This window comes from Mustela putorius, unplaced genomic scaffold (genome assembly GCF_011764305.1).
Source record: "Mustela putorius furo isolate JIRA1106 unplaced genomic scaffold, ASM1176430v1.1 tig00003863_pilon_pilon_pilon, whole genome shotgun sequence".
In the NCBI taxonomy this organism is placed as follows: Eukaryota; Metazoa; Chordata; class Mammalia; order Carnivora; family Mustelidae; genus Mustela; species Mustela putorius.
Genome location: NW_025422015.1, coordinates 17,653,038 through 17,677,115, shown reverse-complemented (window position 1 = coordinate 17,677,115; position 24,078 = coordinate 17,653,038). Strand labels below are relative to the sequence as shown.

General features: G+C 41.3%; 2 protein-coding genes and 1 long non-coding RNA gene across 5 annotated transcripts in view; 1 reads left to right on the top strand and 2 right to left on the bottom strand.

Annotated features, from left to right (window-relative positions):
- Nucleotides 1-10,609, bottom strand: part of MAP7 (microtubule associated protein 7) — a 167,375-nt gene extending 156,766 nt beyond the window's left edge. The window contains exons 1-2 of one of the 3 annotated variants that reach the window (XM_004740275.3): nucleotides 10,507-10,591; nucleotides 10,068-10,214 (exon numbers count right to left, since the gene is read on the bottom strand). In XM_004740275.3, the coding sequence (XP_004740332.2) occupies nucleotides 10,068-10,214; nucleotides 10,507-10,573 (214 nt within the window). In that variant the 5' untranslated portion in view covers nucleotides 10,574-10,591. Of the gene's footprint in view, nucleotides 1-10,067; nucleotides 10,215-10,506 lie in introns of all 3 variants that reach the window. The other 2 variants (XM_004740282.3, XM_013064104.2) reach the window with 2 other exon arrangements.
- On the top strand, nucleotides 10,560-19,242 carry LOC123387847. Its single transcript, XR_006602339.1, has 2 exons — nucleotides 10,560-10,667; nucleotides 17,137-19,242. It is a non-coding gene; the product is annotated as an uncharacterized LOC123387847 (long non-coding RNA).
- MAP3K5 (mitogen-activated protein kinase kinase kinase 5) overlaps nucleotides 16,481-24,078 on the bottom strand; it is a 199,889-nt gene continuing 192,291 nt past the window's right edge. The window contains exons 27-30 of the mRNA XM_004740273.3: nucleotides 20,756-20,868; nucleotides 19,699-19,811; nucleotides 17,963-18,039; nucleotides 16,481-17,268 (exon numbers count right to left, since the gene is read on the bottom strand). Coding sequence (XP_004740330.1) covers nucleotides 17,208-17,268; nucleotides 17,963-18,039; nucleotides 19,699-19,811; nucleotides 20,756-20,868 — 364 coding nt within the window. The 3' untranslated portion in view covers nucleotides 16,481-17,207. The remainder of the gene's footprint in view (nucleotides 17,269-17,962; nucleotides 18,040-19,698; nucleotides 19,812-20,755; nucleotides 20,869-24,078) is intronic.

The window sequence follows — 24,078 nt, the reverse complement described above, 5'->3', positions numbered from 1 at the left end:
CCATCCCCTATGAAAGTACTTGTTTCAAGAAACACAAACTACAGACTTCTCTTGAAAGCCTTGTGGGAGGCAGGTTGTACACACTTCCCAGATTTTCCTTTTAGAGAAACATATTCAATGAAGTGGCTTGTTTCAAGTCAAAGTAAGTCTGGGAAGTCCATCTTTGTGGTTTAAAGGGAACAAATCCATCTTTATGATTTAAAGTGCAATAATTCTGTGGCCAGTATTTTAGGAAAGAACATAAAATGGAGAACTATGACACAGTCAAAAAATACTTCTGAATATCATAGAAATGAAAAATAAGTCAAGAAAGGCTGGCATGGCCTTTAACTCAGTAACAACACAATCTGAGCATCTCCCAGGTTTGTGTGCAGCAACCTTCTACTGGAACATTCCATGCAACATTTTGACAGGTGAGAAACACCATCCAGTGTGCCAAGCCCATGGCGACATGATCACACAGCTGCAATCAGGTTTGAATCAGCATGACACTCTGATTCTCTGAGACTTCACAAGTAAAAATAAAAATTTGTTTGAGGAAACACTTTAGAATGCCAGGGGAAGCCCATATTTTTCACAGTGATGCAGTACCAGTCCTTAACTACTATGAGCACATTAATTATAACCACACTCTGTGCTGTGTCAGGCATGGTTTTATATCCTTGACATGCATCAACTTACTTCATCCTTACCGTAGCCTAATGAAGGTATGGCTGGTATCCTGGTTTCAAAAAGCAAGCAAATCAAGGAAGAGGGATGCCTGGGTGGCTCAGTGGGTTAAGGCCTCTGCCTTCAGCTCATGTCATGATCCCTGGGTCCTGGAATCAAGCCCCGAGTTGGGCTCTCTGCTTGGCGGGGAGCCTGCTTCCTCCTCTCTCTCTCTGCCTGCCTCTCTGCCTACTTGGGATCTTTGTTTATCAACTAAATAAATAAAATCTTTATTAAAATCAATCAATCAATCAAGGAAAAGCCTGGTCAAATGACTTGCCCCGAATCCCTCAAGTAGCAAGTGACAGAGGTGAGAACAGGACTCAGAGTCCTGCACAAGGTAATAGATTGAGTGCAAAACCATATGGCTTCAGTATAACCTTGAAGGGGCGGAGAGGAAATCAAAGACCATCTTTTCCTTAGGGATCAGTCCCATCCAGTATCCCCTATTCCACGTTTCACTGTGGTCCCGGTTTGTATAGCTATGCACACATCAACAGCAATGAAGAGGAAAAAAAAAAGGAAAAGGAAAAGAAAGAAAATCTGAAAAAAACAAAAAAGAAAATCTTAAAAAGCTTCATGTCACAACTGAGAGCACCATAAAACCTCAAGCACACACACAAACAGACCTCAGACGTGCCTCTAGAGGTTCTGACATGTAGAGCTAGAGATATTAATTTGTCATAATGTTCAAAGTCACGAGTGTGAATAATACTTTTAAGAAAAAGCAAAAAGAGCAGAGGTCACCAGACTGAGCCTTATGTCAAGTAACATCTAATGAGGAGAATGAAGAGAGGTAAATAAAGCCAAGAACGATTAGTCCACAGGCTATTAGCATAGGTTGTTCAGTAGGGTGGAAGGCGAGAATGGCGAGGTCATTCTTATGTCAAATATTTACTGGCAGACAGAAAAAACAAGAGTGGTCTCCAGAGCCAGGGGTGTGATGATGAGAGGTATGGGTCACTATGAAAGTCTCTGAGAAGAGTATAAATTTGCTATGAAAAACTTTATTTACCTGAAATTGAAGTTTCTGATTTTGAGGGCAGGGAGGAAGAAGGTGGCAGAACCAGAGAGAAAGTTCATTACCTAACCTCTCGTCTAACTGCACATATTTATACATAAAAGGGCATAAATACACATACCAGTGTGCACATATTTTGCTACTCAAGTGTACTCATATTCACATCTATATTTCCTTCACAAAATTGCTGAAGCCAAATAAGAGACAAACACAATAAATTCACTAGGTTGAGGGAAATGGCTGTTAGGATTTTCCAGGCGGTTTCCATGAGCAGGATACACCTGACACATCCAAATTAAACCTACCAAGGTCACACTGAAGAGCAGTAGGTAGGAAATCAATCCAAACTAGTCTTGAATGCACACTGGAATCACTGGGGGAGTCTTAGAACATACAGCCACCTGGTTTCCACCCCTAGAGATTCTCCGATAATTGCCTAAGGTGGGGCTTGGGCACAGTGAGATTGAAGAGGTCCCCATGTGATTTTAACTCACTGTCAAGCTTGAGAACTGATGATGCTAATCATTAATCAATAATCATTTCAACAACATAACCCTATGCCCAAGGAATGAGCTGTATTTAAATGAACTGACCAGTGCTGTGGTTAAGGGGGTCAACATACAGAGCATCAGCCCTGAATTGAAACCAATCCAGCTGAATGTGGGTAGCAAGGAACCAAGTCCTGTTGCATGTGTTAGGTCAAGACTTCTGAGAACCAAAAGCCTGGGTTAAGACCTTGATAAGCAGCCCCCACATTTTTGCTGTAGCCTATTATTGTGCACGTTACTCAAGCAGGCCTTGTGTCGGTGAGTGTGGACACTGAAAGAAGGGGTCTCTTCTGGAATTTCAGCCTGGAGTTTAAAGTTATTCTAGAATATGACTATTTTCTACTTTCAACATAGTGTCAGGGATATGTGAGAGGTTATGCCATAGTAAATGATGGTTCCTTTTACAGGAAAGCCAACTCCAAGGGGAAGCTTTAAGTCACCTAAGTTTAAAACTCCAGATCTCAATTCTCCACTTGATCTTAGCCAAAAGGCCAAGAAGTGATCAGATCTCAATTCTCTAAAATTTAAATATACATCATTTTACTAACAATGCTTGCAAAGACCAGTTCACATATCCCAAATGCATGGCTTAACTTCCTTTCTGCTCAGTTTTGCATTCCTATGTTCATCTGCAATGTTTGGTCAGGTGTGTTCATTCTCCCAGGCATTTCTCACAATTCTTTCACAACTGTTTCTGTAGGAGCTTCAAAGTTGAGGAATTGTTGAGTGCAGTGAATTCTTGTTGTCGAAATATATTAATCCTCAAATCAAAATTCAAAGTGGCACCTAAGAAAATTTTATAGATTCTTTAACTGGCTCTTTCTCCAAGGTACTAGGGAGACTAGTATTTAATGAACAGAAAAACCACTTGATGCCATTAAATTTGTAAACTATAATTCAGAGCATTGCAAAAACAGATGTTACAGAGGCAAAAGGCCCAACATGGATGGATATAGAGAGAATAATGCTAAGCAAAATAAGCTGATCAGAGAAAAACAAATGTCATATGATTTCACTTATATGTGGAATTTAAAAACCAAATGGACCAAAAAAAAAAAAAAAAAAAAAAAAAAAGACAAGACAAACCAAAAAACAGACTCTTAACTACAGAAAACTGATGGTTACCAGAGGGGGAGATGGGTGGGTGGGTGGGTGATGGGGTTTAAAGAGTACACTTATTATGATGAGCACTGAGTAATGTATAGAAATGCTTAATCACTATATTGTAAATTTGAAACTAGTAACACTATGTTAACTATACTGGACTTAAAAAGGAAAAAGGCAGTGACCTTTTGAATGGCTACAACCTTTAAAGCTGGATTTTATATAAAAGAAATAAGCCAAAATACCATACATATTTAGCATATAGAACCTTAGATCATGCTCAGTGATTAAAAGTCCAGTGACTATCGAGACCTTTACAAAACACTGTAAGTACACTTCAGAAATTGAGAGCTGACCCTTTAGTTGATTTGGCAATATAAATTCTGCAAACAAGCAATAACCAGGACCATAAAACAAGCTATATGATCAATATGTCCAGCTTTATAACTGAAACAACATTCTTTCCAAATTCTGGAAAGCCATCTTTCAAGGAATTGGAAGACAGACATTAGGGTGGGAAGAGAACTTGGACTGGTATGGGATGTGCTGCCTAATGGCACTTCTGTTCATAATCAACTCCAGAATGAAGACTCCACAGGAAATCAACACTATGGAAGAATAAAGAAGATGGTGATGTTAAAGCCAAAAAAAATCTCCTCATTATACCTCCGCTCTGGGCAACACCATCTCCACAGCTTTTCGAAGTTCAGTGAGCATCATTTAGCATCCAGAAGGGCACTATTTTACTTGAAGGCAATTAGACTCTTTAACTCAAAGAACTTGGGCATTGGCTAAAAAACTGAAAACAAAACCTAACAATATCAAGTGCTGACAAGGATGCCAAGCAACTTGAACTCAGACATTGCTGGAAGGGATGCAAAATTATAGGGTCTCTGGAAAATGGTTTAGCAGGTTCCTATAAACATATGCTTTCATAGGAGTTAACAACCCCACTCCTAGGTATCTAGCTCCCTTAGATAAATGAGAAAAGCCTGTGTGTCAGTGTTTACAGCAGCAATATTCATAATCGCCAAGACCTGGAAATAACCCAATGCTCCTCAATGGGTGGATGGATTACTAATCTATGGTACTTCCTTATAACAGCAAACTACTCATCGATAAAGTGACTAGTGAGACATACAACATATCAGAATCTCAAATGCATTATGCTAGGTGAAAAAATTCAGACTCAAAAGGTTACATGGTATATGCTTCCCCTTTTGACATTCTAGAAAAGGCAAAACTAGACACATGGTGAACAGATCAGTGTCTGGCAGGGATTAAGGGAACAAGGAGAGCCTGACTAGAGGGGCAACACGACAGAATTCTCTGGGGCGAGAGAACTCTTCTAGTCCACGATTACAGTGGTGGTTACATGACTGCATATTTGGCAAAATTCAACGAATTGTACACCCAAAATATCAGTCAATTTCTCGTAGGCAAAAGTAAATTTTAAAGAGAGAGAAAAAGTCCCCTGCCTACTTAAGGATGTGTTTTCCCTTTCACCAGTCAATTTTACAGTCTCCAAAGTCGGCTATCTTTCCAACTGCCCATCCATTAATCACTTACAATCTGGTTCATCCCCTACTCTTGGGCCAAGTGAAATTCCTCTTCTAGGGGCAGTCAGTGATCAACCGGGAACCACAGTGATGACTTCTCTTTCACTCTTTGAATCCTTGACCTCTTTGTCCCTCTCCCTTGGCAGGTGTGCACGGCTAGATTATGTGTTTCCTATCTTTTTGGCTTCTCCATCTGTCTTCTTTTCTGGCTCTTCCCCCTCCTATGCTTGGAATATTGTCCCGGCCCTTTTTCAGTTTTTCCTTCTAGGCTCTCCTTACTCTCCTGGCTTCAATTATTATTCTCTTATGGAATGAATCCCAGAATTCCAGCTTCCACTTTTCTCCCTATCCCCATACTTCTTGCTGCCCATTAGACATTTCTACCTGCACATCTCTCTTACACCATGTTTAAAACAGAAAATTTTCTACTTCTCCCACTAAAACTAGGTCCTCCCCTTGATTACTTTCATGCCATCCTTAAACCAATAAACCAAACTCCAACCAGGAGTATAATCTTAAATGCAACTTTTTACCTATATCCTTTCACACATGTCTCTGTAGAATCTTGAATTCATCATTCTGTCCCCACTTCCAACAGCCCGCCTGGATTTCTGCAGGAACCTCAGAGTTGATCTACACATTCCTGAACTCTTCCTTCTTTAATCCATCCTCTAGTCTACACACCTACTTCAAAATGAGAACCAGACAGGTAATTTCCAGATTTCACTAATCTTCAGAGGTTTGGCTGATCTGTCTGGCTCCACGATGTTCCCCATACATTATTGTTACCATTCTTAAAGTTGGCCAAAGTCAACTGAAGAGAATGATTTTCCTAGATGGAGGAACTATGCATTTGTTAGAAGGCACAGCTGAACTTTTCTACCAAACTTTGCAATCAAGCTTGCAAATTCGTGGGTGCAGAATTACTAAATAAGCATGTTTTGATCAAGATACGTTATTCTCAAGAATCATCAACAGTTTGCCACTGTTTACAGAATAACATACCAGCCTCTCAGCTTGACCGGCAACCACTCCACAATTTGGCCTCCATGTATTATGATTCCTAATTGATCTTCTTTGACTCTTTCATTCTGAGGCACCAAAATTTTGCTCTTTTCCATGTTTGCACCTTTTCCCCTCTTTCCTCCACCTAACTTTATGTATAATTTACCCATACTTTTTAAAGTGTATAACCTCCCCAATGACCATGGCCAGAAGCAGCTCTTTCTTCACTGAAGTCTTCATGACCCACAATTATTTATGAGTTTTGTTTCGCTTACTAAATCCAAGAAGCATGTCTTTGTCAACCTTCTAGCTACCATATTGCTTACTATATGCAAGGTACATATTTTTTGGTCAAATTATCCTAAGCCTCAATATTTTCAGTTTTTACATCAATATAATGAGACCTGAGTTTAAAAAAAATAACCCCTTTCAACAAAGGATTATTTTCCTGCACCAGGAAGCAAAGATGTTAGAAATTTTTTTAGAGAATATGCCAATGTAAATTAGTGTTTCATACATGTGCCTAAATAATGATATTAAAAAGTCCATGTTCCTGCGCACAGCTCTGGTCTAATAATACTTCCCTCTTTAGCAAGATATAAAATAAGAGCTAGTTATAATATAATGGGGAAGAAAGTTATGTAGCTGCCTGAATGAAGCTTATGAACTTTGGGACTTGAATTTCAGAAAGGATAGATTTAATATCAAATTGTGGCCTGAGCCCCTATCTTAAGGGTTGATTTGCAGGTATCTGCAGAAGTTTCAAGCCAAGTGAAACCATGAAGATCACTTAAATGCTGTGAAAGTTATGACCAAGATCACAAACTAAGCCCATATTCTTCTGCCAGACAGCCTGCTGAGGAGAGAAAAACCCAAATCCAGGTTCCAAGTCATTTCCCCCGAAAGAGTATTAACAGAATTCAGATTATAGGTATTAATTTATTTCCTGTGCATGAAAAGTGTTGTCTCATGAATTAGTCAGATGCAGCTTTAAATGTGGTCTTAACTCAGTCGCCTTTTTAAAAAGAAGGCATCAAGTTGGGAAATAAGCTGTGCATGCTCACTTTGCACAGCTCTTAAGCATGAGCACTAAAAAATTAAACACCGAAAGCTTGGACAGAGGCAGTTTGTGAATATTCATCTATGTGAGGACTCAAAATAACAGCCTGAAAAAGGGCTTGATGTCCTCTAGTGGTGACATCAAAAACTTGCTTCCAAGTCAATTTGGTTTTTGAAAAATAATGTTGAAAGAACGGTTCATCCTCAAGAAAAATAAAAAATATTACCACGAGGAATGTAGCTTGACTACCTTTGAAACAGAAGATAAATATGTGCTGACAGAAATATGTTTTTTTAATCATTTTTATTTTTTTAAATTAATTAATTAATTAATTAGACACAGAGAGAGATCACAAGTAGGCAGAGAGGAAGGCAGAGAGAGAGAGAGGAGGAAGCAGGCTCCCTGCTGAGCAGAGAGCCCGATGCGGGACTCGATCCCAGGACCCCGAGATCATGACCTGAGCCGAAGGCAGCGGCTTAACCCACTGAGCCACCCAGGCACCCCAGAAATATGGTTTTTAAATGTCGGATTAATATAGTACCTTTCAATATCCTTAAGTGTTTTGTTCTATAGATGGTATACCCCCAATTTTCAACCCATCTTTGATATGTACACATATACATATGTGTACATATGTACATATTATACAACTGTATAGTTATGAATAATTACAGGTCTTATTTTTACAATCACCTGAAATTCTAACCTAAATTGTCCTAGGACCTAGAGGATATTATGCTAAGTGAAATGTCAGACCAAGAAAGAAAAATACCATACAATTTTGCTCATATGTGGAATCTAAAAAGCAAATGAATAAACAAAAAGCAGAATCAAACCTATAAATATGGAGAAGGAACTGATTGTTGCCAGAGGGGAAAGGGAGTGGGAGATAAAAGCCTCCAGTTATGGAATGAATAAATCACAGGAATAAAAGACACAGCACAGGGAGTATAAGCAATGATACTGTACTAGCACTGCATGGTGACAGATGGTAGCTACACTTGCGGTGAGCACAGCATAATGTATAGAGATGCTGAATCACTGTTCTACACCTGAACCTAATGAAACACTGTGAAGCGATTACAAATTTAAAAAAAATTGTCTTAAAATTACACCAGTTTTTGCACAGGTAAACAAAAACCTAAGAGACACCTAAGAATGACCATTACCTTAAAATAATCTAATTGAAAGAAAGAGAGAAATAAAATTAATCCCTCAACAAATCACCTCTTGATGGTAAAAGATGTAAGTCCCTACTTCCTCCCTGAACACCCACCTATATACAAACCTGTGATTGTTAAAAAATAATGAACTGCAGCATTTGGATGTGTATGAGGTGAAATATGTCCATAAGAATAAAGCACTAACATTGGAGTCCTATATTCAGATATAGATAACATGTTCTAAATATATGGAAAACATTTAAGTTATTAAAATTCAAGGAGTCCTTAGTTGTTCACTCAAAATATTTCGATCTAGATTTTAAAAATCTATTTTTACCTTTCTTCTATTTTTGGTACCTGCTCACATATGCACTTCTGAACACCAAAAACATTAATTTAGAGCTACAAAAAATAGGAAAAAGATGTGGGCCAGAAATAAGTTTTACTTAAATCATAAGTACAAGCATTCAAAAGACCATACATAATATGTGTCTCTTGGAAATCAGAGTTTCTAAGCAAAGGTGTGAAAGAATTTTTTCTATGAAGGAGATGGCAGCCAATTAAGTTCCCCCTTCATAAAAGAAAAGATTTCACTGATAGTCACATGATTTGTGTATTAATTGTTAGAAACATGACCAGTTCATTAGTTAACATGCTCAGACACTGAAATGCTAGTTTGTAGTTCATTTATATCTGAACAAATTGTCCATGTGCAGGTTCTAGAAGACGCTTTTTTCGTTTTGTTGAGCATAAACTGGTGTGAATTAACTTTCTGGAACAATGTTTTTCAGAACCAGTCACTTAGTGGGAGATTAGGTACCAAACCATTTATATTCACAGTAAGGATGCTGCTCTTCGGCTGCCCCCGCTTGGAGAGGGGCCTCCCCGCACCCCCCTCCCAACACCCAGCCCGTCAAGTTCGATAAAGCCACCCCTTCCCCACCCCTAGTCAAAATAACAACGGCCTAATCTTCCAAACACATTAAGACAAAATAAACCACTCTACAGGAAGTAGCATGACTTCAAAGTAAACAAGTTCAAGGCATCTTGTCAGACTTAACCTCAGGTATTTGGCTGAAGAGATTAAGTCATTAGACCTTAGGTGTCCAGACTCTCCCTAGCAGAGCAGTATATTTCCAAAAACGGTTACAGGTTTTCTGGAACTTCCGCATTAAAATAAGCATACCATCTAAATCAAAAGGTCTTTGGGTGGGGGGAGGGTGGGTAGGAGAATCAGGAGGTTCTTACATTTAGGGAAACAATGGTTTCCGATTTTATGTGTGTGTAACCAGAAAACGCAGCGCAACTGGGGAACCTGCAATTTGAATTCTTTTTAAAATAAGAAACTACCTCCCCGTCCTCATCCCTGGTGTGTAAAGGTACCAGAAATAGTTTACCGGTAAGAACTGAAGAAACTAGGAGAGAGGAGGGGATTTGCAAGACAGTTTCTTAAGAAAAAAACTATCACGAGGGGAAACATCGTCCTTCTACAAAACGGGGCTGGGAAGAGAGACTTGGTGCTCGCTTGGAGATGTGAGCCCGGGTCCCCGAATGTTAAGGCGGGGGTCGGGGGGGCGGTGTTACCACCTGAGCCGACGCTCCCTCCTACCTCGGGTAGGCGCAAGGACTAAAAACATGAACTCAGAGGACCCTTTCAAGTCAACGAATCTACGAGTCCGACGAGCCCGCACGCTCAGGCTCACTGTCCTGCAACCAGCCCTGCAACCACCACCACCCCCACACCCGCCGCCACCCCACTCCGCGATCTCAGTCCGCCCGGGAAAGGGTCTGAACCCTCGCGCCGGCACTCACTGCGCCACCGGCGCCTGCGACCCCGGCACCGGGTTCGACCGGGGAAGGCGCGAGGGAGCCAGAAACGGATAATCCTGTCGGTCGCACCTGGCCGAGGATTTTCCGGCTGGTAGTTTGGTTTGGGGGATACGGTTTCCCCATTCAACTGAATTAGAGCCGGGTCGGCAGGTGAGAGGGGAGCGGCCGGCGTTTTCCAGTTCCTCCTCCCGCCCGCGCTCGCTGGCGAGTTTCCACCTGTTGTGGGAAAGTCGAGGTGGAGCGTAAGAGGGGCGACCGGAACTGGGGCCGGCCGGCCGCCCGCGGAACTGGGGCACGGCCGACCCGGGCGGCCGACGCACAGCGGACGGCGGAGGGCGGAGGACAGGCGCGCTCCGAGTCCGGGTGCGCGGCGCGCGGGGCCGGCCGTTCCGGGCCGCGGTCCGGCGGACGAGGGGACCGCCGGTGCCCGGCGCGAGCCCACCCCTCCGGCTCACCGCCCCCGCCTCCCCGCCCGCGGGACCCCCGCCCGCCCCAGCCGTGCAGTCACCTGTTTCGCGTCGCACAGCGCCGTCGCCGCCCCTGTGGCCGTCGCCGCCAGCTCCTAGCTCCGCCATGGTGCTCCGATGACGCGCCCGGAGAGCCGCTCCGCCCTCTTCCCCGGCCTCGTTCCCGCCGGCCCCCCGCCTCCAGGGGCCGCGGCCCAGACAGGTGAGCGCAGTGTGGGGAGGGACAGCGGAGGGCGGAGGGAAGAGGGAGCGCGAGCCGGCCCGCGGGGAGTCGCTGGAGCCCGGCGTGCGGGCGCGCCCCCTCGCGGGCAGGTGCGGCGTGGCAGCCGCTCCGACTGACGCCGCGGGGTGTGGGCTGCGAGAGCGGCGGGCGGAGTCAGGCACCTGGTCGGGAGCTCCTGCTAGTGCCGCCTGCGAGAGGGCGGTCTGAGAATCAGCCCGAAGGACGCGAGGGCTTCAGGACGCTCTGTACGCCTCTGAACTCTGAAGCAGCCGGGTCACTTTCGACTTCGCCAGGGCTAGAGTTCAGGGTGACAGCTCCAAGTGCATGATGCCACGTGGGAAGCTGAAGTACACCGCCTGGATTCCACGCTGGGTTCCGGTTTCCATCTGCGTTTTAGGGCGCCATTATCTTTTCAGCAGCTTTTGTATCTGATGAGCCCCGGGGCACACAAGTCAGTGAAACTTCTGCCCAGTGATGTGGCTTCTTATTCTTGCTTTCCGATTAGTAATTACTTGGCGATTTTTGGCTTGCTCAGGAAGACAAGGGGGGAAAGCAATAGTAACAATACATGTATAACAGATTATTAGCTGAGGAGAAACCAATTTCTGACCTTTTACACAAATAAGCAAAAAGCAACAAAACGCCGAGGGGGAAAAAGTAGCTTGCATAAATGGAAACATAAGGAACAAAACAGAGCAGCAACCAGTTCCGCCTGGTTACACAGAAATGCGCTCCCACAGTCTCGGTTGGCAGAACATAACCAGGAGGTTCCCAACAATTTAACACCCTTTCAAGGACTTCAGCAGAATCTGTTGCAGGCCCACGAGTGCCTGGGAACAATGTTGGAGTTCTTGTTAAAGTGACAATTCATTCTCACCATCCTTGCATATAAACCGGACCACTCAGCTCAGGAGTGGACTGTTTTTATTTGGTTTACTTGTTCCCTGGCTGACCTGGTAGGGGTTTTGACTGAGGGGCAATGATGCCATGGTGTATAGTAATGGATTTTTCCCTTAGTGCCATTTCTACAGTGAGTTAGGCAAACTGATCATTTAGCTGTTGGATCTTCCTAAATCACATTCACATCACTCATCTCAGGTGCCTAATCAATAAAAATAAAGTACCAGGTGGGTGGAGGTGGTTGTAGACCTGAGCTTGGGTCTCAGCAAAGACTTTTTTTTTTTTAAGATTTTATTTATTCAACAGAGAGAGAGAGAGAGAGAGATCACAAGCAGGCAGAGAGGCAGGCAGAGAGAGTGGGGGGAAGCAGGTTCCCTGCTGAGCAGAGAGCCTGGCTCCATGGGGGGCTTCATGCAGGCCTCCATGCAGGGCTTGATCCCAGGACCCTGAGATCATGACCTGAGCTGAAGGCAGAGGCTTAATCCACTGAGCCACCCGGGCATCCCAAAGACATCTTCTACGACATGAAGTCATCAGTTTGAGACACTCCTGTGAACATCAGAAAGATTCTCTTACTTGAATTTAAAGAGCTGAACTCTGGAAGAACATTGATTTACTACCTACTTCAGTAAGCCAGTGGATTCTTTCTGTAATACATTACCAGCACCCCCCCTCCCAAGTCAAGACTTAACTGTTGTTTGTGTGTGTCTTTTGTGGTTTGGTTTGGTTTGGATATGTGCTTATCTCTTCTTGCATTTTTTCGCTAACTTGTGTTTTAGTCTGTCACAGGTTACACAAAAATAAGTGCTATAAGAAACACATCAAAATCCTGCACTTAGCCCTGAATTGGCTATGTGTTTCAAACTTAATGCGGTATCTGGAACAGGGTGAGATATTGCATGAAAATGTGGTGGGGGACAACATCTGTTAAATGTCACACACCACCATGTTGCACTTTGTGCTGTACTTAGCACAGAGAAGCCATCTGTCTGGAGTTCCCACACCCATCTCAGAATCTCTCCAAATAATCACGGTTCCCTTTTCCAGGGGGCCTCCTGATGCCATTACCCCTCTGTTCCTGCCTTCTTTGAAAACTCAACCCTCTCTTCTAAAACCATCTCCATTCAGGGCCCCTACCCCAACAAGGACATTCAGGGCTGATTCTGAAAACGTCTTCCCTTGACATCTCACCCTCCCAAATCTATTGTCACACCTTTTGTTCACCAAAGATAATAAATGTGCCATTTTTTTTTTAAATCTTTGTTTAACCAGCTTTATTAGTCTTTGTTGCCTGTCTGTAAATAAACTTTCCAGGTCACAAAATCAAATTTACCTGTTATTAATTTTTAATCTGTTGTTCTGCACATCTGATAATTTTCCTCTTGGCTTACCCACTGACCTGGTTTTTCTCATTCTCCTGTGACCAGTTCTTTTGTCTTTGGCTGATTTAAATTCTTCCTTCCTCCCAAACCATCCTCAAACTTTTCCCAAAATTTTAGGCCACGACCTTTCCAGCTCTCATAGCCCTCATTTATTGTCATATCCAACAAGGTGATCAGGAATATATGCCCTTGACCTCTGCCTAACTTCCACCAGTCCAATGCACATTTCTTTCGGAATGCTCTGTATTAGATCATCATGTCAAACAAGCTTCCTTTCAAAGTTGCCTGTTCTCAAATTCTTCTCCTACTTGCATAGCTTCAACATCTATTCTTTCCTGTCCCTGTCATCACTGCCCAAATCATAGTTCCTCAGTCTTGTCAACTCATGGTTTTAATTCCACCCTCTCAATTCCTACTGCTCTGCTACCGGACTCTCATTCACATCTGAATCAGTCTCTGAACCACTCTGTCCTAGTTCTGTTCTAATTTCTCCACTTCACTGGATTAATCTTCCCTTACACTGCTTCACACCCACCCCTCCCTTGCTCAAAAACCTTTAACAGATTCCCCATTTCTACATTAAATGCCAATACCACTTCCTTCCCTAACCACCATCCCCATCACACCCTGAGCTCTCTCTCCTATCCCACTTTCCACTTTTTATTTCTAGAACTCCTATTTCCAGCCAAATATGAGTCAAGCTAAAATTTGTGTATGCTCTAATATAAAAGTTGTTCACTTTCTCCAGAACATCTTGCAGATCCCCACTTTCTGCCTTTGTTCTTGGAACTCTATATGCTGATTGACTTCCCCGGTCCTGAGTTGTAGAATTCCTTCTTTCTGATGCCCCAGTTGAGGTCTGCCTCCTCAGTACAGCCGGTTCCATGGCCCTGGCTCCCAGCCAGCTTGTCCTCTGAAGCTCTCCAGGGCTTCTGGGTTTGCATTCATCTGGCCTTTAACATAGAGTGGGTGTTATTTGTTTTTGCAAATTTGTCTCTTCAATCTGATATGAATTACTTGTTTTCTCCTTCTCTATAGGGTATCTATAAAGTCTGACCATTGATTATCTTCCTTGTTTACAAATTGCAGATGTTCTTGATGACCTAATGTGTGAGCCTTCTGAACTCGATAGGCATCATGCTTATCTCTTCTGCTGCCACATTGCTTCACACGTAGGCATTCCAGGGGCTTCACAATAATTCCTCATCGCCAAACTGTTCTATGTGATGCCTTAGGAATGAATGAAACAAAATATGCAATGACCGAATTTGGAGAAAAATAAAAATAGGGCTAAAAAGAAACATGAATTCTCCTTTTTCCAGCAAATTCCGGTTTTGTTTCTTATGAGGCTACTTCCACCACCCATGCGTAACTGTTCTGTTACAAATCATCTTTCCAGGCACAGCTCTGAACCTCACTCCTCCAGAACCTCACCCCTCTGGAAAGCTTTTCTTGACCCTCCCACCCCTTAGCAGTCAGATGGAACTGTAGCACTTACTGCTTGTTCTGTTGTTTCTGCTTTGCCTCGATTCCTCCTCTGACAGTGAACTTCAGGGGGCAAGAACTGTGTCTTGTTCCTGCACCACAGTAGGTAGTACCCAGTAAGTATTTCATAAACACTTCTGAATGGAAAGAGGTAACAGTGGCAGGCAGCGTCTGATTGCTTACCATCTGCCGAGCATTCCACTAAGCTTCTTATCTGCATGGTTTTATTTAAATCTGACAACAACCCCTTGAGGAAGGTACATGATTTCCCCCATTTCAGATGAGGAACCTGAGACCTGGAGAGGTTAATTAATCTGCCCAAGGTCAAAAGGGAAGTGATGGTTTTGCTCCAGGCCTAGGTGTCTAGATTCATGCTACACCAAATGGAAAATGAACACTAACCATCTTACCACCAGCTCTATGGAAAGGGACTCTATTTCTCTGTCCAGGTGTCTCTTGAAATAAGAAGATGGGACCTGATACTGTTAAATCATCTGCAGAGCTTTTTTAAAATCGGACCTATGGGCATTACCCCAGACAAATAAACACAGTTTCTCTAAGGTGTTGGCATCTGTATATTTTATTTTTATTATTTTTTTAAAGATTTTACTTATTTATTTGAGAGACAGTATGAGCAGGGGGAAGGGCAGGGGGACAAACGGACCCCCTGTTAAGCAGGGAGCCCCATGCGAGTCTTGATCCCAGGACACTGGGATCATGACCTGAGCTGAAGTCAGATGCTTAACCAACTGAGCCACCCAAGTGCCCTCATTAGTACATTTTTAAAAGTATCCCAGTAATTTTAAAGTGAAGCTGGGTTGAGAGTCACTGGTCTAGACTAACGCCAAACGCCTTCAAAGTGAAACTTTTAACGGAACTTGGATGATAATGGAACAGCTACTTTTTGTGACTGAGGCCCAATGTTCTGACAAAAAAACGTAATGATGCTGGCCTGGGAATATATTATGAACCATGCAGGGACAGAGGAACCTACAAAGCCCACAAAGATAAGGTAGGAGGAAGATCCCAAGGAAAACCCCATCATTAAAGAATTGGCTGAAGATGGGTAGCTTGATCCTTATGCACAATCTATAAGAAGCAGCTACCATTAGAACTGGGAAGATGATCTGTGGCTTAATTAAGAACTATCCTGTGTTGGGGTGCCTGGGTGGTACAGTCAGTTAAGCAACTGACTCTTGGTTTTGGCTCAAGTTGTGGTCTCCTCCTGCACACGCTCTCTCTCTCTAAAATAAGTAAATAAATCCTTAAAAAAAGAGAATTACGCTGTGTCAGTATGAGTGAAATGACATCTCATTTAATTTATACCTCCCCTCGTTCGAAATATACCCACAGGCTACAAGAAGCAATCATCTGTCCTTGAGATGGGGATGTAAAAAAAGATGCAGCCATGTTGTTCCAAGTATCAAATGAGAAAATAAGGTGCAGTCTAATGCAATACAAGAAATATCAGACCTTGATTTTCACATAGAAATAAAGATGACTCTTATTCTTTCAAAGACTGTTACGTATGGGTCAAGTTATGATACATATGTTATATCTGTCTTGCATAACAAGCAAGTTCCTCTGTGTGTTAGAATTTTGTGTTTATCTTATCCATCTATCTAGGAGCTGCAGACTTCACCCTATTAACATGGGCAGGTTTATAAACTATAATATTCAGCTTCAAATAAAAACGTTTCCCTCAAATATGAGAACTAAACAATTAAGGAGACAGAAAATGCAGTGTTCTCCACTGGGATACTATTTGCAGACCCTTTGAGATATACAGTAGCCACTCAAGATAACTTGTGGCCTTGAGAAAAAACACAGGGACTTTCTTTTACATAAATTCTTTTTTTTTTTCTTCACCCTCTCTCTTACCACTCAGGTACCCTGAGGGACAGCCTGCAGATCAATTGTTCTTTGATTACTTGAATAGATTCTATTGAAGAACAAAAGAAACAACTAGAAATTTGACACAGTGGTTCATCTCATTTGCCAAAACAAAATAAGAACTCTTCAGAATTTATCGAACAGTATGTTAAGAGTCTTTACTTTTTAGAGTAAATATGACACAATGGATAGCTTTAGAACAAGCTAACATTACTAGGATTCAGACATGTGCAACTGGTACAGTTCAGTAGTGCATACACGACTCAAATGAACGTACTATGGGCCAGAAACTTAAGTTACAAAATAGAGTCAATATTACAATTAATACAGATCAGTAAGTAAAAACCGCTGCTTCTCAGATTCTGCACACTTTAAAAAAAAAAAGCCAAACAAACATAACCTTTACACAATAACCCAAATTATGCATTTCTACTCTGAGTATCCTACATACACACAGAAGTCTAAAAAGTTATGGTCACATTTTGGTTTTGTTCCAGTGATGCACAATCACATGAAATGTTCTATCCGTTTTGTGTAAAAGAGACATATGGCCGAAGTGCAACAGCTGCTAAGTTAAAAATATTTCCATAAAAATGTTTAGACGAAAATAATCCCAAGCATCCTGATGTTTAGGATTATTTTTGAGAGTCCTTACAAAGAGTCCTTATGAACAGTAGAAATAGAAGCAGTTAGGAAATTTCAGTGTATTTTGTCTTTTTTTTTTTTTCTTTTAACACAAGTAAACAAATACTGGATTTAAAGTGCAGCTTCTTTCTCCTCTCCCTTAGATTCTCCCTCCCCTGCGAAGACCAGTTCTGTTAGACTCTCCACGGGAGGCTGGACACAAACAGAGCCACAGTCAAGTCTGTGTATCTCGAAAGTCGGTGATGGCCTTCCACAGCGCGCAGAGCATCCCTCCCCTGTTTAAGACACAAGAACACGGGGAAGAGAATACCTCATTTGAAACACTGCTCTTGACATATACAAGTGACCTTCGCCTGGCGCCACTCTGATCAGAACACGGAGATCCCAAAGTCTTATCGGTCCTCATGTAATTCTTTCTGTGTTTTGTCATTATCCCTCCCTGCCTTTCCTTTCCATTCCCCCAGACTACCAGTTCCCAAAGCATCATTTCAGGTTTTCAGCACATTTGAAATGGGTCTTTACAGAATTCTGTGTGAGTCACTCATGCATGTGCTTGGCCTGATAGAGAAAACTATGATAAGAAACTGTATCACATTATACATGTTACAGGATGGCAAATGGGAACCTGTCCTATTATTTCTAATAATTATGGTATAATCATGAACTAAATGAGAGCAGTTGCTTAAGGCAGCTTAAAAATAACTGCATAGCCTCAGTCTACTTTATTATCAAGAGATTCTTTGAGTTGATTTGCATTTACTAATATAGAAATTTTGGTTATAAGAGTACCCAGTAATAGCCTGGGGAAACAAACTCCGTTTACGCAGAGCAAATGTGAACCACAGAATGGGCCCCAGGACTGCTGAGATGGTAACGGCTGGGGAGGGGCCCAGCCAGGGCAGGAGCCCAGACTTCTCAGCCCAGCGCTCTTTCCACCAAGAAAAAGGGACATAAAGAAGAGAGTGGTACCTTAGTCTGAGGCATTTTAAATCATCACGTGTAACATAGTAGAGAACATCCTCTAGTGAATAATCCTCAGCCAAAAACTGTGGAGAAAGTAAAACATACACAAAAGTAAGACATTTTATATATACCTTTAATAAATAGTAAACTCTATTCACAATATAAATGGCAATAATTTAAAAATGAATCTAAAAGGAAATCTACTAAAAACAATCTTCTGGAGTGATTAGGAAAAAGTCCCCCCATTACAAAACAAAGAATACATCCATATGACTTCCAAATGCGTAGAGATCACAAGCAACATAATTTCTGAATGGCCTTCTAATGAACAGATAAAACTCATTTGTAATTACATCTGCTGTTTGTAAGATAACGTTTGTATATTTTTTTAACTTATTGAAATTCAATTAGTTAACATAGAACGTATCATTAGTGTCAGATGTAGAGCTCTGTAATTCATCAGTTGCATTTAACACCTAGTGCTCATCACAAAACGTGCCCATCACCCAATTACCTCATCCGCTCCCCCATAATGTTTATATTTGAGAGGTTTTTTGCTGTGTAGCTTTATTTTTCTCAAGTGGATAAAAAGTGTTCCTGAAAAGGTATTGTTTACACTTAATTTCTGAATTTGTTTTTCACAGCTGATAAAAGGTATTTTTAAAATAATAACTATAAAATCAGAGTCCTGAATTTAAACTGAAGCTTTAATTTTAAATAAAAAAATCAATTTTTTATTGGATCATCAATTACTACTCTTTAATTGTGACTTGAGTCTTAGTTTGAGAAATAAATATTTCAGAGAACTTGAATGGACACATCATTCTCCATAAGCAAGAGAGTGGTTTAGGTAGCAGTAACTTGTTCAAAGCAGATTTCTAAGGAAACCCTAAATTCTATTTAGTAGCCCAATGAGTTATCAAGTAAAGAGGAAAAAACCTTTATTCTTTGTTATTTAAAAAATTTAAACATAAATCTAAAATTAATGTAATATTGTATTGGGGCCCTTTCTATAAAATAATAAAAAATATAACCTCTTCTTGTGTGTATGTGTGTATACATGTATGTAATCTTCAAACATAAGTGCTACTCCTCCCGCCAATTTCCCAAAGTCTGTAAGGAGCAGAGAGGAATCAGGTCATTATAGATCTAGAAAGTGTTCCTGATACAAGTTGACTAACTAGGTCTATTTTATTAAATATTAATAAATAGCCACTGCCCAGTAGAGTCTAATAATGTTGTGAGAGAACTAAAGAGTTAAATAAAAGAGAGAATTAGAAACTTTACAATTTTTGGTTTTGTCTTGGTTTTTCCACTCTTCCTTATTTTCAGTTCAAAAATATAAAAACTCCTTAGAGGAGTCCTGGACCACAGAACTTTTGCCTGCTTCACTGTTTTGCACATACAGCATCCCAGCCCCCGAATGACTTTTCCCTCCTCACCTGCCCCTCCCCCATATACATACAGATGGCATGGTTTATTCCTACATATGCCTTTAGACTCCAGCTCATTCACCGACCTCTTCCTCTCTCTGTCCCCAAACACCTGATAACCTCTCCTTCATAGAGCTTATCAGGGTATCATTACACTTTATCTGTGGAATTATTTGACGACCACCTGCAGGCCCTAGTCTGCAGGCTGCAGGAGGGCTCACCAGTGTATAAGCCCCATGCCTCACACACTGTAGGCACTCAACATTATGGAGTGAAAGAAAAGCTGGTCCCACGGATAGTTTTCTTTACCCGACTTATAGTGTCTTCATCAGCTCCCTTATCTCTCAGCCACTCAGTAAGCTCAGACTCTTCAGTATTTGTGCCAGGAGAATCCCGGGGGCATACGGACAATCCAGGAATATCTGGGACAGAATTGGGGAGGGGAGGGACATTCTTAGCTTCTCTTCACAGAGGCCATCTGGGACCCTCCGAGGCCACAGACATTTATTAATATTTTAAAAGATTTTGCTCTATCAGAAAATAACAAACAATTGAGATTGGCAGTATAAATATAAACAAAATGCTTAAAGACTACTAATAAATGGAGGGGCAGAAGTAATAATGTAATGATATCCCCACCTCATACTTTTATATCAAATCTATAGTTGCTCTGAATTCAAAGAAATATAGTTTCTTTCAAACAATTCTATAGTTTCACCAAAATCATACTGCGGGTTTTTCATGTGACAAACATGAGCATAATTAGCAGAAAACCATATAATCATATAATAATCTCTTTTTCCACTATTTGCAATAAAATAGAAAAAACCCAGAATATAAAGAATACAAATGCAAAAATGACCAAAAATAGTCTTTTATTGTAGTAATTTCATTTGAAAATTAAAATAAAGACCAAAAAAGTGTTAGAGCCATATTCGCCTCAAATAATCTCAAGAAAAAATGACCATGAATCATCTTATATGAAATCAAGTTATATTTTGCTGCTACTAAAAAATGGATATTTCTTTTTTTAAAGATATTATTTTTATACTTATTTATTTGAGAGAGAGCACATGAGAGGGAAGAGATCAGACTGAGAAGCAGACTCCCTGCTGAGCAGGGAGGCCCATGAGGGACTCAATCCCAGGACTCCAGGATCATGACCTAAGCCAAAGGCAGTCGCCCAACAAACTGAGCCACCTAGGCACCCAAGAATTGGATATTTCTTAAAAGCAATTTATGCTTGTAGTCATGGTACAAGTGATGGGTGTCAATTAAGCCATGAAATAAAACTTTCCATTAGCTTTCTCCCCTTTCTGTGGCAGCCTCATTTAATAGTATCACTTAAAAAGTTTCTGCTATTCACCTATTGGTTGGGACTTAAGCTTCAGGTGTTTAATTTCTTGGTCTTTTTCTTCAATAGCTTGATGAAGGAGTGCTTGTAATTCTTTTTCTTTCCGAACCAATTCTTCTAGTAATCTGTAGAAGAAAATTATATTGGTTGACAGGATAATAAAGCTGGAGCAGCTGGAGTGACCTTCTAGATCTGAACTTCTCAAGTTACAGGGAACACAGACATCCCTGGGATTTTATTGAAATGCAGACTCTTCATCCAGTAATTTTGTTGATAAGTTTGAGATTCTACATTCCTTTTTTTTTTTTTTTAAAGTATATTATTTATTTATTTTTTTAGTTATCTCTATACCCAATGTGGTGTTCGGACTCACAACCCAGAGTCACACACTCTTCCAACTGAGCCAGTCAGGGGCCCCACGATTCTGAATTTCTAATGAGCTCCCCCAGGTGATACTCATGTTGCTGGTCCACAGACACCCCCCCTCCGCCCCATGTTGAGTAGCAAAACAGTTGAAGACTTGTACTTCCAGACAAGAATTCAAAACTACCACCTCAATTATCTGCCCAAATCTTCAGAGATATTTTGTTTCTTTTTATCACTGTAAATGGCAAATAAATAAAGTAAAATAAAATATATGATATTAACAAAGCTATATTTTACATGTGTGACTCTTCATCGAAAAAGTTGATGATATGATATAATAATCAATGCAAAGCAGAAAGGCAATCATTTTTTTTTTTTAACTGAAAATTTGATAGGTGAGGTCCCCTATAGTACTCAGTAAACGGTAATGGTTTTTGCTAGGATTGTTGAGGATGTTACTATTATTCCTCTCCCTTCTAAGAGGACTGGTGAAGTGAGTAAAAGGATAGCTGCATTCCTGGTACATTCAGTTCTTTGTTGGCATGTTCTGTATTCTTCAAAGAAACAAAAAGAAACTAACATATCATTTATATCAGAATTCTCATTCATGAAAGATTCACTATGCAACTAAGAGCCAAGTGGTGTCCTACTCACCATTTCTAACACTACTCTCTGAAAAAATATTTCCAAATAGAAAGGGAGATGCTCTGATTTTTATAGAAAATGATCATTGGGTAACTTGGATTCAGAATTTAAAGTTAAGGTACAGAATTATTCATAAGATCATCAGGAAAAATTGTTGCATGCCCTGCAGTTCTTAGCCAACTGTATTTGTTTCATTTTTTCAGTGTGGATAGATTTAACTTGGGACCAGATTCCATTCCAAAAGTTTGTTTCTGTTTCAGTTGGCATGTTTGAAGGCAGCACAGGCCCAACTGAAAGATAGCCCTGGGCTTGAACCTTAGTTCAGCCCCACACTTCCTGTGTTAACTTCGACAAATCACTTAACACTTTTAGCCTTCAATTTTCTCATCTATGGAAAGGAAAAGTAAAACTTCCCAAAAGAATGACTGTGAATGTTCAATGAGACAGCTATAGCTAACATGCCAAGGACAGTGCCAGACCATCAGGGAAGGCCATCCTGTCCCCAGCCACAGATTTGGGCCCAGGGCTCAGGAGGCTGCTCCTTTCCCACAGGGCAGAGATGGGGAGCCCTTAGGAGAAAGGGCTGTGTAGAGTGGGTAGTAGAAGCAGGACAAAAAGGAAGACTCTTGAGAGGCAGCCAGAGAAGGTGATTTGAGAAAGATTATTTAAAGATAAGCAGAGTTAAGCAGCACACAATCTGGTGGATTGAGCTGCAGGAACTGAGGGCCAGAGGAAACTAGAAGATCAAAGGAGATGTTTATCACTCTAGCAAGAATGATATTCCAGGAAATGGACAGCAAGCTCAGCATGAATTTTTAAGTTGGTAATTTCTTGGTCTAGTATGTACTTTTGTCTTCCTTGATGATTTACATGTATGGAATATTTATTATTTTTTTCAAAGAACACAGTGACTTTTTCTAGAACTTAACCTATGTGTATCTAGACGACATATTTTCTTTTTATCTTTAAAAGCCAGACTTATCCTTAGAAGCAGAGCTCTGACAGGCCACTTCATTTGTCCCAAATCAAGCTCTCAAAAATTATTTATGTACCCAGTCCAAAATGAAAAATAAAGTTCAGCTTTATTTTTACGTTGTCTTGCAGTTAAGAGGGAAGTGCTTCAAAATTAAGGTAATTGCCTGCCTCTCTTTTCCAGAAAAATTTGGCAAGCATCTGCTCTGACGTCAATTTTTTTAACTTAGGTGAGTGGAGGTAGGTAATTCCGGAATCGTTTGATAGATAAGCAGTCAGCTCTGCGAGAGTTAGATTTTTAGCTAACTCTATTACTATCCTCCAGTACTGTCTCAACCACTGGTGTGAGGTGAATTATTTCCAGAACATGTTATGTAAACATACCCCGAAATAAAAGTAAAACATACATTCTAAAGCCACCATGTTATTTTCTCTATCTGGTATTCTTATTGGTGATCTAATAATCAAGAGCTGGATAAACCTGATTGACCTTCATCAGTGATTACCTAAACACAAGCTTAAGATTTCTAACAGGAGAGCTACAGCCTTCTGAAAAACATACTAACATTTCCTTTAAGTTTATTTTGCAATGTATGAACTTTTTAAAAAAAGATTTATTTATTTATTTTAGAGAGCAAGAGGGGGAGAGAGAGAATATGAGTGGGGAGAGGGGCACAGGGAGAGAACCTTCAAGCCGACTCCCCGCTGAGCAGGGGGTCTGACGGGGAGCTGGATCTCGGGACCCTGAGATCATGACCTGAGCTGAAACCCAGAATGGGACACTCAACTGACTGAACTACCCAGACGGTCCCTGCAATGTATGAATTTCTGTATATCAAGTAATAACTGAAAGTGATACGGACATGATTCGCCTCTCATTTCCGTTGCTTAGTACCAGTACTAAGGCAGCTGCCCTTTTCTAACATCTCGCCATGAGGTGAGTGCTGTGCCTCGCCTCCCTTCTCTGGGGGCGACAGGGAGGAGCTGTGGAAGATATTACTAGAAGCAGAAAAAGGAGGCTCATAATCCCGTAGATCTCACAGATATAAGGGTAAATATGTAGAGCAAAAACACACGAATGTGGGCTGTTGTGAAACATACAGGAACACAATAAAGAAACACGGTCAGTTGAAGCCCTTCCAACAGTGATGTGGGAAGCAGGCCCTCCGCCCGCGGCTGCGCAGAAGAGCAGCCCTCCCGGCCTGCAGAGGGCGCAAGCGTGGCAGAGGGCGGGACAGCATGGAAATGAGGCTAACTCCAATGGTCTAAGGGGAAAAGGGAGAGGCTGCAGGCAGCAAAGCAGGTTCTATTGACACAAGCCAGGGTCTATAGACAGAAGGTTTGAAGGCCAG